Source organism: Diceros bicornis, chromosome 36 (assembly GCF_020826845.1).
Source record: "Diceros bicornis minor isolate mBicDic1 chromosome 36, mDicBic1.mat.cur, whole genome shotgun sequence".
Taxonomy (NCBI): domain Eukaryota; kingdom Metazoa; phylum Chordata; class Mammalia; order Perissodactyla; family Rhinocerotidae; genus Diceros; species Diceros bicornis.
The window spans coordinates 30,815,836-30,835,620 of record NC_080775.1 but is presented as its reverse complement, the minus strand read 5'-3'; the positions used below and the strand labels follow the sequence as shown (position 1 = coordinate 30,835,620).

At 32.3% G+C, this 19,785-nt stretch overlaps 1 protein-coding gene across 1 annotated transcript in view; it reads right to left on the bottom strand.

Annotated features, from left to right (window-relative positions):
- The window catches only part of CCDC7 (coiled-coil domain containing 7), a 403,315-nt gene that overhangs the window by 170,258 nt on the left and 213,272 nt on the right, over positions 1-19,785 (bottom strand). Inside the window, 2 exon segments of the mRNA XM_058532824.1 lie at positions 15,879-16,007; positions 16,415-16,522. Of these exon segments, the coding sequence (XP_058388807.1) occupies positions 15,879-16,007; positions 16,415-16,522 (237 nt within the window).

Here is a 19,785-nt window from a genome sequence, read left to right as displayed (position 1 = left end):
CCCCCCCCAAAATGGGACAAGATGTGTGAAGAATTCAAATCCACAGAAAAGGTCTGAGAAAGCCTCAGAATCCCTAGCAGATTAGATAGATGAAGGTATTTCTCTCCCAAAGCCAGTCAGTAAAAACTGAAGCAAGTGCCTTCTCTTAAAATGCAAAGACAGAAGAGCAAGATGTCAAGAAACATAAAAAAATCAAGGAAACATGACACTACCAAAAGAACACAATAATTTTCTAGTAACCAACCCCAAAGAAATGGAGATCTACACTTAGCCTAAAAAATAATTTAAAAAAATTTTAAAAGAAGTTCAGTGAGCTCAAGGAAAAAACAGAGAAATAATTCAGTAAAATCAGGAAAACAATACATGAACAAAATGAGAAGTTTAAGAGAGAGAATCAAACAGATTCTGGAGCTGAAGAATACAATGAACGAAATGAAAAATGCAATAGAGAACATTAACACCAGAATGGATCAAACTGAAGAAAGAATCTGTGAAGTACAGGACAGATCATTTGAAATTATCCAGTCAAAGGAGAACCACAACAACAAAAACAATGAGAAAAAGTGAAGAAAGCCTACATGAACTATGATATACCATTAAGAGAAACAACCTATGCATTTTGGAGTTCCAGGGGAGGAGTGGGAGAAAGGGGCAGAAACGTAATTTAAAGAAATAATGGCTGAGATCTCTGGAGAGAGATCTGAACATCCAAGTTTATGAGCTAATGTCACCCCAAAATTTCAACCCAAAATGAACATCTCTAAGACATATTATGATAAAACTGTCTAAAATCAGAAACAAAGAGAGAATTTTTAAGTTAGCAATAGAAAAAAAATTGCTCATATACAAAAGGAATTCCCATAAAGCTATCAGTGGATTTCTCAGAAGAAGCCTTGCAGGCCAGAAGATAATGAGATAATATATTCAAAACGCCGAAAGAAAAAAACAGGCAACCAAGAGTTCTTTAACAGGCATAGGTGTCCTTCAAAAATGAAGAAGAGATAGACTGTCCCAAACAAACAAAAGCTGAGGGAGTTAATCACCACTATACTGGCATTACAAGAAATGCTACAAGGAGTTATTCAGTTTGAAATAAAAGGATGCTAATTAGTAACATGTAAATGTATAAAAATATAATACATACTAGTATATATATATATATGCAAATTTAGAAAACTCTAATACTATAATATATGTTATTCACTTAGTTCCAGTATGAACAATAAAGAACAGAAGTATTAAAAATAAATATAGTTACAATAATTTGATAATGGATACAGAATATAAAAAGAGGTAAACTGTGACATCAAAAACATAAAATGTTGGAAGGGGAGTAAAAGGGTAGAGTTTCTGCATGAGATCAAAGTTAAGATGTTATCAGCTTAAACAGATTGTAATATCTACAAGATGTTTTATGTAAGCCTCATGATAACAACAAGCAAAATCCTACAGTAGATACACAAAAGATAAAGAGAAGGGCATCAAAGCACACCACTATGGACAATCAATAATTCACAAAGGAAGATAGCAAGAGAGGAAGAAAGGAAGAAGGAAAATACAAAACAGCCAGAAAACAATTAATAAGATGGCATTGGTAAGTCTTTACCTATCAATAATTATTTTAAATGTAAATGGACTAAATTCCCCAATCAAAAGAATCAAAGTGGGTGAATGGATAAAAAAACAAGACCCAACTATATGCTGCCTACAAAAGACTCACTTTATCTTTAAGGACACACATAGGTTCAAAGTGAAGGGATGGAAGGAGATATTCTATGCAAACGGAAACCAAAAGGAAGTAGGTGTAGCTATACTCGTATCAGACACAATAGACTTTAAGTCAAAACTGTAACAAGAGACAAAGAAAGTAATTATATAATGATAAAGGGGTCAATTTACCAAGAAGATATAATAACACTAAATATATATGCTCCAAACATCAGAGTACCTGAATATATTAAGCAATACTAACAGATCTGAAGGGAGAAATAGACAATACTCCTATAAAAGCAGAAGACTTCAATACATCACTTTCAACAATGGATAGATCATCCACACAGAAAGTTAGCAAGGAAACTTTGGACTTGAGCTATACTTTAGACCAAAAGGATCTAACAAATATATACAGAACATTCCACCAATACCAGCAGAATACACATTCTTCTCAAGCACACACACAACATTATCTAGAGTAGATCATATGACAGGTAACAAAACAAATCTTAGCAAACTTAAGAAGACTGAAATCATACAAAGTATGTTTTCTGATCCCAATGGTTTGAAGTCAGAAATCAATAAGAGGAGAAAAGACTGGAAAATTAAAAAATAAGTGGAAATTAAACAATATACTCTTGAACAACCAATGAGACAAGGACAAATGTAAAGGGAAACTGGTGGCCAGCCCGGTGGCAGAAGTGGTTAGGTACGCACGCTCGGCTGCAGTGGCCCAGGGTACGCCACTTCAGAATCTGGGCATGGACCGACACGCTGCTTGTCAAGCCATGCTGTGGCAGCGTCCCATATAAAGTAGAGGAAGATGGGCACAGATCTTAGCTCAGGGCCAGTATTCATCAGAAAAAAGAGGAGGACTGGCATCAGATGTTAGCTCAGGGCTGATCTTCCTCACACACACACACACACAATGTAAAGGGAAATCAAAAATTAACTGGAAACAAATGAAAATGGAAACACAGCATACTAAAACTTAGGGGATGGATCAAAAGCAGTTCTAAGAGGGAAGTTTATAGCAATAAATGCCTATACATTGAGAAAAAAGATCTCAAATAAACAACCTAACTTTTCAACTAAGTACTAGAAAAAGAAGAAAAAAAACCAAGAACAAAGTTATCAGAAGAAAGGAAATAAAAAAGATCAGAGCAGAGATAAATGAAATAGGGACTAGAGAAACAAAAGAAAAATCAATAAATTAAGAGCCGTTTTTTGAAAAGTTAGACGAAATTGAGAAACCTTTATCTAAACTAAGAAAAAATAAAGAGAAGATTCAAATAAATAAAATAAGCAATGAAAAAGGAGAAATTATAACTGATACCACAGAAATAAAAAGGATAAGAGACTACTATAAAAATTATACACCAAAAAATTGGATAACCTAAAAGAAACAGATAAATTCCTAAAACATACAACCTACCAAGACTGAATTATGAAGAAACAGAAAATCTGAATAAGCCTATAATAATAATGAGACGGAATCAGTAATCAAAACCTCCCACCAAAGAAAAGCCCAAGAGAGCCAGCCCTGATGACCTAGTGGTTAAAGTTTGGTGTGCTCCACTTCAGTGGCCCAGGTTCAGTTCCTGGGCACAGAACCATGCCACTTGCCTGTCAGTAGCGATGCTGTGGCAGTACCTCACATAGAAGAACTAGAATCTACAACTAGAATATACAACTATGTACTGGGGCTTTGAGGAAGAAAAAAAAAGGAAGACTGGCAATAGATGTTACCTCAGGGTGAATCTTTCCCAGCCCATAAAACAAAACAAAACAAAACAAAACAAAACAAAACAAAACAAAACAAAATGGCATTGTCAAAATGATGTCAGGTTAAAAAAAAATAATAAAAGAAATAAAAGAAAAGCCCAGGATCAGATGGTTTACTGGTGAATTCTACCAAACATTTAAAGAAGAATTAATACCAATCCCTCACAAAGTCTTCCAAAAATTGAAGAGGAGGGAATACTCAAATTCATTTTATGAGGTCAGCATTACCCTGATACCAAAGCCAGATAAGGACATTACAAGAAAAGAAAACTACAGGCCAGTATCTTTGATGAATATAGATGCAAAAAATTTCAACAAATCCTAGCAAATTGAACTCAACAGCACATTAAAAGGGTCATACACCATGATCAGTTGGGATTTATCTGTGGAATGTAAGAATGTTTCAACATACACAAATCAATAAATGTGATATACCACATTAATAGCATGCAAGATAAAAATCATCATATGATCATCTCAATAGATGCAGAAAAAGCTTTTGACAAAATTCAACATCGTTTCTTGACAAAAGTTCTCAACAAATTGAGCATAAAAGGAACTTACCTCAACATAATAAAGGCCATATGACAAACCCACATTAACATCACAGGAACCAAGAATAAAATAGTGGTTACAATGGGCTGGTAGATGGGAAAAACAGAGAGATGTTGACCAAAAAGGGTACACATTTCCAGTTATAAGATAAATAAGTTCTGGGGATCTAATGTACAGCATGATGACTACAGTTAATAATAATGTATTATATATTTGAAAGTTGCGAAGAGAGTAGATCTTAAATGTTCTTACCACAAAAGAAAGGTAATTATGTCAGGTGATGGATGTGTTAACTTACCTTATTGTGGTAATTATTTTGCAATATACGTGTATATAATCATGATGCTTTATACCTTAAACTTACACAATGTTGTATATCAATTATATCCCAATAAGCTGGGGAAAAAGGGGCAAAAACAAAGAAAACAGAAAACTTCTTTGTCAATCATATCTGAATAAAGCAATAAAGCTGGGAAAAAAAACAAAAAAATAAATAAAAGAAAATCAGTAAGAAAAAAGTAACAGAAGGCCAGTCTGTAAAGACAAGGAGAGGAGATCATTTTTTCAAATGCACAGACACCAACACAAGTGTCAATGAACAAGAAGAAACATGGAAACATGGCCTAAAGAAAGGAACAAAAAAAGTCTCCAGAAACTGACCCTATATATATATAATGTTGCTGAGGATTTCAACACTACTATAGAACAATAAACGTATACAAACATTCTAACCAACAGCAGAAGAATACACATTGTTCTCAAGTGCACACAGAACCTTCTCCAGGATAGATCACATGTTAGGTTACAAAACAAGTCTTAACAAATTTAAGAAGACTGAAAGCATACCTAGTATATGTTTCTACCACAATAGAATGACACCAGAAATTAACAGCAGGAAAAAACCTGGAAAAGTCACAAAGATGTGGAATTCAACAAAACACTTTTGAACAACCAATGAGTCAAAGAACAAATCAAAAGGGAAATTAGAATAAATCCACACATAGATGGTCAATTAATTTAGGACAAAAGAGCTGAGAATATACAATGAAAAACAGACAGTCTCCTCAATAAATGATTCTGGGAAAACTGGACAGCCACATGCAAAAGAATAAAATTGGATTACTACCTTACACCATACACTAAAATTAAGTCAAAATGGATTAGAGTCTTCAATGTAATACCTGAAACCATAAAACTCCTAGAAGAAAACACAGGCGGTAAGCTCCTCGATATTGGTCTTGGCAATGACTTTTTAAATTTGACACTAAAAACAAAAGAAACAAAAGCAAAAATAAACAAGTGGGACTACATCGAACTAAAAAGCTTCTGCACAGCAAAGAAAACCATCAATTAAATAAAAAGACAACCTACTGAAGGGGAGAAAATATTTGCAAATCATATATCTGATAAGGGGTTAATATCTAAAATATACAAAGAATCACAAAACTCAATAGCAAAAGCAAAACAAAACAATTTGACTAAAAATTGGGCAAAGCATCTGAACAGACTTTCTTCCAAAGAAGATACACTGATGGCCAATAGGGGCATGAAAAGATTCTCAACATCATTAGTCGTTAGGGAAACACAAATCAAAACCACAATGTAATGTAATGTACAGCATGGTGACTATAGTTAATAACATTGTATTGCGTATTTGAAAGTTGCTAAGAGAGTAAATCTTAAAAGTTCTCTTCACAAGAAAAAAATTTTGTAAGTATGTATGGTGGTGAATGTTAACTAGATTATTGTGGTGATAATTTCACAATATATACAAATATTGAAATTTATATATCAGTATGTTATATACCTGAAATTCATATACTGTTATATATTAATCAATTAGCCACGTTGGTGGTCTAGTGCTTAAGAGTCAATGCTCTCACCATCATGGCCTAGGTTTGTTTCCCAGTCAGGGAACCACACCACCTACCTGCTGTCTGTCAGTTGTCATACTGCAGTAGCTGTATGTTGCTGTGATGCTGAAAGCTATGCCACTAGTATTTCAAACACCAGTAGGGTCACCCCTGGTGGACAGGTCTCGTTGGAGGTTCCAGACTAAGACAAACTAGGAAGAAGGGCCTGGCCACCCACTTCTGGAAAAGTTGGCCATGAAAACACTATGAATAGCAGCAGGGTATTGTCTGATATAGCACTGGAAGATGAGAGGATGGTGCAAAAAGACTGCTCAGGGTTCCACTCTGCTGTACACAGGGTCGCTAGGAGTCGGAATTGATTCATTGGCACTAACAACAAGTTAATCAATTATATTTCAATAAAAAAACATAAAAATAATAAAGTACCTAGGAATAACTTTTACCAAGGAGGTGAAAGACCTGTACACTGAAAACTATAAGACATTGATGAAAGAAATTGAATAAGAAACAAACAAATGAAAGACATTCCATGCTCACGGATCGGAAGAATTAATATTGTTAAAATGTTCACACTACCCAAAGAAATCTACAGATTCAATGCACTCCTTACCAAATTTCTCTTGGCATTTTCACAAAAATAGAGCAAACAATGCTAAAATTTGTATGAAACCACAAAAGACCCCAAATAGCCAAAGTAATCTTGAGAAAGAAGAAAAAAGCTGGAAGCATCACATTTCCTGATTTCAAACTATATTACAAAGCTATAGTAATGAAAACAGTATGATATTGTCATAAAAACAGTCATACAGATGAATGGAACAGAATAAAGAGTCCAGAAATAAACCCACATGCATATAGTCAATGAATTTACGACCAAGGAGCTATAACAGGGAAAGGCTAGTCTCTTCAATAAGTAGTGTTGGAAAAACTGAACAGCCACATGAAAAGAACGAAACTGGACCACTATCTTACAGCACACACAAAAATCAACTCAAGGTGGATTAAATACTTGAACATTAGACTTGCAACCATAAAACTCCAAGAAGAAAACAGAAGTGATAAGCTCCTTGCCATAGGTCTTGGCAATGATTTTTTGGATTTGACGCCAAAAGCAAATGCAACAAAAACAAAAATAAACATCAAACTAAAAAGCTTCTGCACAGCAAAGGAAACAATAACAAAATGAAAAGGCAACCTACAGAATGGGAGAAAATATTTGCAAATCATATAGCTGATAAGGGGTTAATATTCAAAATAAATAAATTCATATAACTCAATAACAACAACAACAACAAAACCCAAAACACAACAATCTGATTAAACAATGGGCAGAGGATCTAAACAGACATTTTTCCATATGGCAAATAGGCACATGAAAAATGCTCAACATCACTAACCAGTAGGGAAGTGCAAATCAAAACTACAATGAGATATCGCCTCACACCTGTTAGAATGACTATTTCAAAAACACAGGAATAAGTGCAGGTAAGGATCTGCAGAAAACTGAATCCTTGTGCATTGTTGATGAAAATGTAAATAGTGTAGCCACTATGGAAAACAGTATGGAAGTTCCTCAAAAAATTAAAAATAGAACTATCATCTGATCCAGCAATTCCACTTCTGGGTATTTATCCGAAGGAAACCAAAATACTAACTAGAAAAGATATATGCACTCCTGTTCATTGTTCATTGCAGCATTATGCACAACAGCCAAGCCTTGGAAGTAACCTAAGTGTCCATTATTGGCTGAATAGATAACAAAAATGTGAATGATGAATGAATTAAAAAAAAAGTGATATATACATACAATGGAATATTATTCAGCCTTTAAAAAGAAGGAAATCCTATTGTTTGTGACAATATGGGCGAACCTCAAGCACATTATACTAAATTAAATAGTCTTGTCACAGAAGGACAAATATTGCATGATTCCACTTATATGAGGTACGTAAAGTAGTCAAACTTCCAGAAGCAGAAAGTAAAATGGGGCTTGCCATGGGCTGGAAGAAGGGGAAAATAAGGAGATGCTGTTCAAAGTATAAAGTTTCAGTTATGCAAGATGAAAAAGTTCTAGAGATATGTTGTTTAACATTGTGTTCAACATCATTAACTATCAGGGAAATACAAATAAAAACTACAATGAGATATCACTTCACGCCAGTCAGAATGGCTATAGTTAACACAGGAAACAACCAGTATTGGAGAGGATGTGGAGAGAAGGGAACTCTCATACACTGCTAGTGGGAGTGCAAAATGGTACAGCCACTATGGAAAACAGTACAGAGATTCCTCAAAAAATTAAGGATAGAAGTACCACACGACCCAGCTATTTCACTGCTGGGTAGTTATGCAAACAACATGAAAACACCAATAGGTAAAGATACATGCACTCCTGTGTTCATTGCAGCAGTATTCACAATAGCCAAGACTTGGAAGCAACCTAAATGCCCATCAAGGGACAAATAGATAAAGAAGATATGGTATATATACACAATGGAATACTACTTAGCCATAAGAAACGATGAAATCCAGCTATTTGTGACAGCATGGATGGACATTGAGGGTATTATGCTAAGCGAAATAAGTCAGAGGGAGAAGGTCAAATACTGTATGATCTCACTCATAAGTAGAAGATAAAAACAACAACAAACAAACAAATAGCATCAGAGATTGGATTGGTGGTTAACAGAGGGAAAGGGGGAAGTGAGAAGGGTGAAAGGGATGATTAGGCACATGTGTGTGGTGATGGATTGTAATTAGTATTTGGGTGGTGAACACGATGTAATCTATGCAGAAATAGAAGTATAATGATGTACACCTGAAATTTATACAATGTTATAAACCAATGTGACCACAATAAAATTAAAAAATAAATAATTAAAAAAAGAAAAAAAAAAAGAATCTGTTTAGAGGGTCAATTTCACATTGTGTGTGTGTTTTTTTTTTTTTACCACAATAAAATAAAAAGTTAGCTAAGCTTAGTTCCACATGTCCAGAAGGAGGACAACATAAGTATTGTAAGAATGCTGATAACTACTTCATTAATATAAATGCAAAAATCTAAATAAATATAGTAAATAAAATGCAGTAATGTATTTTGAAAATCACTATCAGCAAATAGGATTTAGTCCAGATGCAAGGATGGCTCTATATTTAATTCACTATATTAACTGATTAAAGGAAAAATCATATAAAAATCTCAGTTGATCCTCAAAGAGAATTTAATTTTTTCCATTCCTAATGAGTGAGGAATAAAGGCAAACTTGCAGAAAGCCAATCTAAAGTAAATATTAAACTTACTATGAAACATGAGAAGCATTCTTATTAAAGTCAGGAATAAATAATAGATACTTCTCACAACTGCTATTATTTAGCATTATGCAAGAGATCGTAACTAATGCAAAATGACAAAAAAGAAAGAAGGAAAGAATGTAAAGGTTACCAATGATTATTATTTATAATTGATATAATTTTCCATCTAAATTTTCCAAGATAATCCATAATTAGAATTGATAGAGTTCAATAAAGTAGCAAAATAAAGGCAAACATTCAAATGTCAATAATTCTGTAGATCTGTAATATCCATTTAGAAAATGTAATAAAAAATACTGCCTTCCAATCACAATAGTCTTTGTAAAAACTAACAATTAGGAATAAAATTTAAAAAGTCAAGGCAAAAATTTTAAAACCTATAAACTAGAACAATAAATCAATAAATGTAGTTAAAATCCCAATGGATTTTTTGGTGGCACTTAACAGGCTGATTTACAAAAGAGTAGAGGCACAATACTCAAGAAAATTTTGAAAACTAGGTATAATGAAGATCAAGGTAGTCTATCAGACACCAAATTTATCAGAATTATCAAATTTGCCCTTTGTGAACCAGGACAAGAATATACAAGTAGGTTAATGTAAGTGAATAAGGAATCCTGAAATAAATCCATAAACCTACAAAATATAATTACTCATAAAGTTTCTTTTCAGTTTAGTTGGGACAGTATTATTTAACAAAGGGCATTGGAATAATTAGTTCACCACATGGAAGAAATTAACGCTAAGTCCCTCTCTTACATTATATATGAATATATGCTTAGTCCATTATCGATTCTCTCTTTTAGTAACAAAATCCTGATTTTTAGTAGGAGTATATTACAGCCCAGATAAAATACCACATTTCTTAGCCTGCCTTGCACTCAGGGATAGCCATATGACTAGTTCTAATTTAGGCAATGAAAGTGTATGTGGGAATTTCAGGAACGCTCCTTAAAGAGAGGCAGCATTCTCTTTAAGTCACTTTTCTCCCCCCTGTTAGAATGCAGACATGAGGCATCTTGGTAAGAAAGAAAGAGCAATAAAATAGATAGAGCTTGGCTCCTTGATTACTGTGAAACTACCAAACCCTTGACTACCTAGTTTTAGAATTATTTATGTGGGAAAGAATCTTCCACATTGTTAAAGCCACTGTTACATAAAAATTTTCTGTTAAATGCAGCCAAAACCTACTCTAACTGAGACAACACACACAAAAAGTGAACTATAAATAGAGTAAAAGAAAATAAATGCTGTAAATAAAAAGGCTATTAAGGCAACAGAACAATTTCAGGACACATATATATAATCAAGAGTCTGAAACAGCATTTCTAAGCCTGTCATGAGACCTAGAAAACGTAAAGGAAAAATTAATGCACAAAAAAGATTTTTAATTTTGTTATTTAAAAAGACATCATGAATCAAAATGAACATAGAAATAACAGACTAAGAATATTTATAACAACATATATAGAAAGCACAAGAGTCAATATCTATAATAAAGAGCTTTTAAAAAATAAAAGTAAGAATGTATAAATGTTCAAAAGATATGAACAAACAAAACCCAGAAAAATGAGTAGATATAATCAATAAGTATATAGTGTTAAGCCCAAACTCAGTACCTGGCACAAAGCTGTATCCGGTAGATAAATATAATGTTTGTTAACTATTTAAATATTTGTTAAATAAATTATTTGTTGTTTGTTAAATAAATAAAACATCCATATGTTTAAAGGATAATTAAAGCAACAAAATTCAATCTGGGGCCCAATCTGACAAAAATATTAAATGTTGATATTACTCAGTGTTGAGGAGAGTGATAGGAAAGGAACCCTTAATTCACATTGGAGGGGAAGATAAATTGTTAAAACTTTTCAGAGAACAATTTGGCAATCTCTATCACTTTTTAACATGCAGACATTAAAAACTAACAACCCTACAAAGCCCTACAATAATGCTATGACCAAAAAGCAATGATATATGCACCAAGAACATATACTACATTGTTGGTTGTAGTAAGAAAGAAGTAAAACCTATCTAAATAACAAAAAAACGTTAAGTTGATAAATAAGTGCCAGTGAAAACCTGATCTATATGTGTTGTGATGAAATGATGGGCACAACATTTTATTAAACATAAGAAAAAATGATCCCATTTTTTGTTTGGGGGAAAAAACTCTACAAATGAGTGGAGTTTACATATGCATAAAACACTTTCTGATAGGATACACATTCAATTATCCATAATGGTAATCACTTTAGAGTAAATTGGGGAAGGAAGAGTAAAGGGAAAAAAGGCGTTTTCTTTATACATTTTTGTATTGTTTGAATTTATTGTGGTGAATACATACTACCTTTAAATTTAAATATAAAGATTTTTATTAAAAATTATATATCTTTGTAATTCCTAGAAGGAATTACCCATATAACCATAAACGGAAAAACACAAGGGAGTATTTGAACAGAAAGTAGAAACAAGATGAAAGAAGATCAAGCTTATTTGTTTGACAAACAACTTAAAGTCCCTGTTAATAGACAAATGAGCAAAGATACTTATATTGGTAACAAAAAGAAAATCAAACTACATACTGCTTAAGAGAAATAAACCTAAACAACATCATTGAAGAGACTTAAAAACATATATAGAAAAATATTTAAAAGGTTAATGACAAACAAAAAAATGAGGATAATATTCATACCACCCAAAGTAACAGTCAACAGAAGCACTTCTGCAATGGCAGGGTAAGGACAGCCAAAAACCTATCCCTCCCTAAAAGCAATGAGAATACTGACCAAAAATCATCAAAATCAACACTTTCCCAACTCTAGGTTTTAAATAAAGGCTTGCAGCAATATGAGAAGCATTTATTGAAATGGCTGATTCTTGGTAACACCACTGAGCTTTCTAGCATGTTAACTTGCCCTTCCATTCCTCTCTCCCCAGGTCCACCGTTGCCTTGTAAATTAATAGCCTTACAACTACAGTAGCTGTGAAAACCAGCAGCTTAGCAGCCACTAGAGGGGACAGAACAGGTTTGGAGATCCCCAAAACACCATTCCTAGAGAACAGTCACTATCTGACTTGCCTGGTAGCTTGCTGAAAAGCTGCACTGTCAGGGCATGTACTCATTTGACCAGACCTAGAGCTTGCTCTGTAGAGAACAGCCCTATCTCCAGGACATTTGTCAAAATAAATCAGTGGCAATCGTTTACCACGGCAACTGTGTGATACAGCATTACCAGCTGGGGCTAAGAAGAGGGCAACTAAAAAATCTTTAGAAAAACTGGGAAATGGATGTCCATAAAGGGTGGATTTATAAAGCTCTGATATATTCCTGGGGATTTAACAGGCAAAGAACCTATGTAGGACTGTGTACATACCCAGGAAATCATAAAAATTCCCTAATCTCTCATCTCTGGCTAACCTTGAGGCTTTGAGTAAGCAGGAAGTGAAAGTTAAGGCTGAGTTATAAATTGAAGGCATGCTCCAACTTAGATACAGAGCCTCTCAGCAGGGGCTGAGAGACTTCAACACATTTGAGGAAATCTCTGTCAAATCATTAGCTGACCACTAAGCGAACTGAGCAGAGACTTCAGCGGCCACAAACAACAAGGAATACAGACTTTACAGACTAGGCCAATAAGCACACTAAACAATCAAATAAATAAAAACAACAAACCCCGGGGAAGGGGAGTAATCTGATTTCCATAGTTGCACGCTATATTTAAAATGGCCAGTCTTCAGCCAAAAATATGAGACACACAAAGAAACAAGAAAGTGGCCAATACATAGAAGGAAAAAAAAGCAGTCAATAGAAATTCTCCACGAGGAAGCCCAGACATCAAACTTAATAGACAAAGATTTTAAATCAGCTATTATAAATACCCTCAAATAACTAAAGGAAGCTATGTCTAAAGAATTAAAGGAAATTATAAGAACAATATCTCACCATGAGAGAATATCAATAACATAATAGAATTTTTTAAAAGAATCAAATAGAAATTCTGGAGTTGAAAGCACAATAACTGAAATAGAAAGAGGGAATCAAAGGTAGGGTTTAAAAAAGCAAAAAAAGAACCAGTAAAAATGAAGAGAGACAAATTGAGATTATCCAGTCTAAAGATCACAGAGAAAAAAGAATGAAGAAAAATGAACAGAGCCTCATAGATTGGTGGAAAAACACTCAAGAGTGTCAACATATGCGTAACAGGCATCCCAGAATGAAAGAAGAAAGAATCTGTGAATAGATAATGGTCATTAACTTCCCAAATATTATGAAAACATTAATCTTCACATAAAGAAGCTCAACAAACTCAAAGTAAAATACATTCAAAGAGATCCACACATAGATGTATCATAGTCAAATAGTCAAAAACCACTTTCTGGAAGTTCCAAGATTCTTAATTTGAGATTCTAGATTTCAAGATTAAAACTTTATCTTCAGGTAAAAGATTTTCATCTAATATCTATTTTCTCAGCTGTAAGAAGAGAGGGTTTTAATCCACTAAAACATAAAACTGCTTTATTGTGAAGCCTCTGAATTATTAAAATATACAAAGAACTACCCAAAGTTTCCTCTCATTTTTATAATAATTTAAGCAAATGACCACAATTTTTTAAATGATCAAAAAATAAGGTTGGTGAATTTTCAAAATGACCTATGAAGTTAATTGTAAAAATCATGAGAGTATTTTTACTGAAAGTATGTGGAGGCACTGTGTTAGTTCAATATATACACTTAAAAAGTTGAAAGTAGACTTCATTTTTCTAAGAATATTCACATTTTTAAAAGGTTTTTACATTTTAAAACATTTGATTGATTTAAAAATTGGAATGAATAAAAAATAATAATTTCAACATAAATTTAAAAAAGAGAAAGATGGATTAAGTGGGAAAAATAGGAAACACCCCGAAATATTTAAATCCAAATATATTAATAATTATAATAATTATAAATGGATTACATGTTCTAGGAACAAAGTCACACTGGATTTATAAATAATCTAACTATAAACTATAAGATACACCACTAAATTTTAAGAATACAAAAAGGTAGAAAGTAAATAGATGAAAAAAGATATGTCATGAAAATACTAATCAAAATAAATCTGCTACAGTTATGTCATTGTCAGACAAAATAGGACTTAAGTCAAAGGACCTTACCAAAGATTAAAATGGTCTCTTTAATAAAAAGAAAACGTTGAGTTCACCAGAAATATGTAACTTTTAAAATCTGTGTGCAGCTAATAACACAGGCAGTACAAGAAAAAGAGGATAGAACTACAAGAAGAAAAAGATAAATTCAAAATCATTAGTAGGAGAATTCAATATGCATCTCTCAGTAAATGGCAGAATGAATTAAAAATTCATGGAAATAAAGAAGTAAGAAATTTAAATAATACAATTTTTAAAATTTTGACAGTGGATGTTTGTAAAGTTGTATCAGGACACACATCTATGAACCAAATCACACTTAATTTAATTAAAAATGAACATAATTAAAATAATTTAATAGTTTTCATAACTATCATATTTACTACTGAGTCTATTCTTTCTAGCAGCTCCAAGTGTTAGGCAAAATATTTTTATATGACACTTCATCCACACTCTGGGTTACAAGAAGAAAGACTTTTAAATGCACTAAATAGAGAAGAAGATCTGTAGTTTAAGTACTAGATTTGCAATATATGGTAATTAACCAACAATATTTTGTCTCATTTCTTAATGATAGAAGTAAATCATACTTTGTGGTAATAAACTATTAAAAGAAGCTGTCTATTGAAATATAAATGTGTGACTACGTTTTTTACTTGTGCAAATAGAATCAGTCTTGTTGCTTTTCAGATAGTCAGAGATATCAATAATTTAAAGTTAATAATAATTTAATATTGGTTATTAATACTTAAAATATTCTCTTGGCATATTCACAGTTTAGAATAAAGTTAAAATTTGGGGTATCAAATATGTCTAAGGAAAAAATATGTAACAATATAAAAATATAGAACAGAACGGAGAGTAAAAGAAGTTGACCAGGCAGGAAAAACAGGAATCACAAAGAAAATGGTATAACTTAAACCTCAAAATATCAAAATTGGATCAAGTATGATCATTAGGGCTAATTAAAAGACAAAGATATCAGACTGAATTTGAAAAATACACAACTATGAGCTTCATACAAGAGAGATACAGAAAAATCATAAATATATAGGAAGGTTAAAGCAACAGGATAGATAAAAATGTATCATACAAATACCAATCTGAAGTTGGTGGAGCTACATTAATAGCAGGTGTTTAAGGCAAACGAACAGACAAAAACTATACAAATAATAAAGTGGGGCCCTTCATTAGGACAAAAGGGTCCACACTCTAGGAAAATTATTAATTTTAAATTTATATGTATGTTAATAATAAAATGTCATAAGACATAAAGCAAAACCTGACATAAGAAGAAATAGAGAAATCCATAATCATAGTGGGAAATTTAACACATCTAACTCAAGAATTATAGAACACACAGATAAATCACCAATAAAGATCTAAAAGTATGAACAAAATAATTGTAGACATATTCATGAACTATGGAACAAAGTTCTCCTGAATTTAATTGAAAATAATTTTAAAGATTTTTAATTAATTACTTACTATCAAAACTCTCATTTCTGGTAGCTTCAAAATTCTTAGTTTGAGATTGGCTTCTGAAAACTAGAGCTATGTCCTCAGGCAATTGATTTTCAACAGATACCATATCCTTTTGCTGAGTTAGAAGAAATGCTAAATAGAAAAACAGATCTATCATAAAACTTTTGGATATGCCAACTAATCTTCAAAATTTCTTCTCCTTTGTACAAAATTAAAGGAAGAGAACTGCAAACTTATAGCAGTGTACTATTTATTTAAATAGACCATGGAAGTGAAGTGGGAAATTTGTGTGAATAGTTTTTATGAGTGTGGTGTGGAAGCAGTTTTGTTATATACTAGTCACTGACTATGCAAATACCAAACAAAATATATCAAAGCTTTCACTTTAGTTTTCTGGTTATCTTAGGGTATTTACACTTCAAAGTGTAAAATTTCTACAAAATATATGCTTAAACATATATTCATAAACCCAAGAAAAAAGATCTTTTGATGAGATTAACTTAAAATAATTTAAAGATATCTATAATTATTATACTTACCATTGCGTCTATTTACCCTAGAAGTTCTTAGTTGCAACATTTGCATGTCGGTGTCTGACACTGCTTCATTCTCAAGCATAAGACTTTCATCTGATACTCTATCCTGAGCTACATAAAGAGATGCATTATTCTACTAAACAGAAAAACAGATCTATTGTGAAATATCTAGATCTCAAATTTAGAACAAGCATACAGTACCAATTTCTCTCACTTTTATAAAGTTATAAGTAAATTATCATAATTCTAGATCTGATGTGAAAACAGTTTTAATGAGTTTGTATTTTAAGCTATTTCATTATTTCTAGAACATAATATTAAGTGAAAAAAATGAAAAAGAGGATATCTATTATGCTAAGAAAAAAAAACGTAGAGAGACACTTACCTTTACAAAATGAAACATAAGAAAGATAAATCAGAAAACAATATACTTAGTTACCTTCAAGGGGGTGGCAGGAGGATTGTGCAGTGCAAAGAGAAGGGATACAGAAGGAATGATACTTCTCTAAGTATACTTTTTGCATATTTATACCTTGAGAAGTAGGTTAATGTGCATATTCAAATAAATTAAATTAAATTAAATCAACAGGATTAGAAAAGAGAAGTAAAACTGAAAACAAACAAATGAACCTTTTGAAGGAAAAAACAAAGCACTAATCCAAGTAACCTAAGAATACAAATCTGGCATATATCCTCAGTCTTAGTCAAGAGAGTAAGGTGCAAATAAAATCATGAAATCTTTTTAGTACGTTTTAATTTCCTAGTGCTATGTGCTGAGCAATTCTGGAACAAATTTAAAAGCATTATAGGATGTATCAAATGAGTAAATGTGTTGATGTTGTTCAGAGTCAAGTTCACACTGTGGAAGAAAGGACACACACATACAAAACAAAGGAAGGAAAGAACAAGACCTGAGGGGATGGATTGGAGTTAAAGTTGTCCATGAGAATTCATGATATCTAAATATGTCTACTCGTGTGTATATGCATGTATGCATATGCAGGTATACATGTGTATGAATATGTGAATATATATGTACATGTATATGTATATGTGTGTATATTGAGGAGCCCAGCTCCAGACCAAAATCCCATATGTGATATTTCATGCCCAACCATAGCCAATTACAGATATTTCAACAACAATAGTTGGAGACTTCAATACCCCAATTTAAATAATGGATAAAGCACTAAGCATTAGATCAAGAAGGAAACAGAATAATTGAACAACATTATAAACTAACTAGAGCTCGGGAGAGGTCTATAGATATCTACAAAACACTTCATCCAACAAAAGCTGAATACATGTTCTTCTCAAATGCATTTGGAACAGTCTCCAAGATATACAATACAGTAGGCCATAAATCAACCTCAATAAATTTAATAAGATTGACATGACACAAAGTATGTTCTCTAACTCCTATGGAATGACATTAGAAATCAATAACAGAAGGAGATAAGGGAAATTCACAAATAAGTGAAAATTAAACAACATGCTCCTAAATGACTAATGGTTCAAAGAAGAAATCACAAGGGAAACTAGAAAATACTTTGAAATGAAGGAAAACAAAACCACACCAGATCAAAATTTATGGGATACAGCTAAAGTGATGTTTAGAGGAAAATTTATAGCTACAAACACCTATTTTGAAAAAGAAGAGAGACCACAATCAATAAACAAACTAAACCCAAAGCAAGCAGAGGGAAGCAAATAATAAAGACTAGACCAAAACTAAATAAAATAGAGAAGAGAAAATCAACAACCCTGGAAATGCTTGGTTGGTTTAATAAGGAAAAATCAATCACTAAATGTACCGAACCACATTAATAGAATAAAAGACAAAATGTAATGGAGTTTCTAGCTAGGACAATTCGGCAAGAAAAATAAATAGAAGATATCAATATTGGGGAGATAAAAATAAAACTCTCTCTTCTTGCAGGTGTTGTATATAGAAAGTCCTAAGGAATATACACATACACATACCAAAATAAAAAAAAAACCCAAAACCTATTAGAATAAATGAATTCAGCAAAAGCTTGAGGTTACAAGATCAATATACAAAACTCAATTGTATTTCAATACACTAGCAATGAACAAGCAGAAAATGAAATTAAGAAAACAATTCTATTTACAATAGTATCAAAATCAATAGAACACTTAAGAATGAATTTAACAAAATAAGTTTAAGACTTGTACACTGAAAACTACAAAACATCATTGAAAGTAATTAAACAGATATAATAAATGGTAAGACATCCCTGGTTATGGATTATTAGACTTAATATTGTTAAGATCACAATACACTTTAAATGAGCTACAGATTTAATTTAATCCCTATAAAAATCCCAGATGGCTATTTTGCAGAAATTGATAAGGTGATATTAAAATTCATATGGAAATTTAAGGGACCTAGAATACCCCAAACCATCTTGAATAAGAAGAAAAAAGTCAAAAAACTCCTACTTCCTGATATAAAAACTTACTACAATAATCAAGATAATGTGACACTGGTAATAATCACAGGCATATAGATAAATGAAATAGAATGGAGAGTTCAAAAATAAACCCTTACAGTTATGATCAATTGATTTTCTAAAAGGACACTAAGAAAAATCAGCAGGGAGAGAATAATTGTCTTTTCAACAAATGGTTCTGGGAACAACTGAACATCCATGTTCAAAAGAATGAATTTGGACCTCAGTGTCACACTATACACAACTCAAAGTGTATTATAGATATAAATGTGAGTTAAAATTTTAACTCTTAGAAGAAAACATAGGAGTAAATTTTTATGACCTTAGGTTAGGCAATAGTTTCTTGGATATAGCATCAAAAGTACGAGCATCAAATGAAAATGCAGATAAATTGGATGCCATTAAACTAAAAACTTTTGTGACTCAAAGGACAATGTAAGCTAGACTCTTCATCACTCACATGTCTGTCTCAGCTAGGGCTGTTGATCAGAGGACCTCTATGTGGCTTTCCTGTGGCTTGAGCTTCTTGAGACTGAGTTGAGCATTCCAAAAGAGCCAGGCAGAAGCCATAAAGCATCACTTACACCTTATTCTATTCACGGAGATGGTTACAAGCCAGCCAGTTTCAATAGGAGGGTACATAGACTACACTTCTTGATTAGAAGTGTCAAAGAATTTGGGGCTATATTTTTATATTGCCAAGATATATAAATTACAAAAGTTTATTTAAAGTCGTTTTGGATCAACATTGAATATTATACAATTCAGATTTAAATATAATCTGTAATAATATTCATTATGTATGCAATGACAAAACTTACATTTTCATTATTAAAAGTAAAGCCCTTTATTTATTTTACATCAATTACATAGGAAGAAGCACAGTTTATGAACAAAATT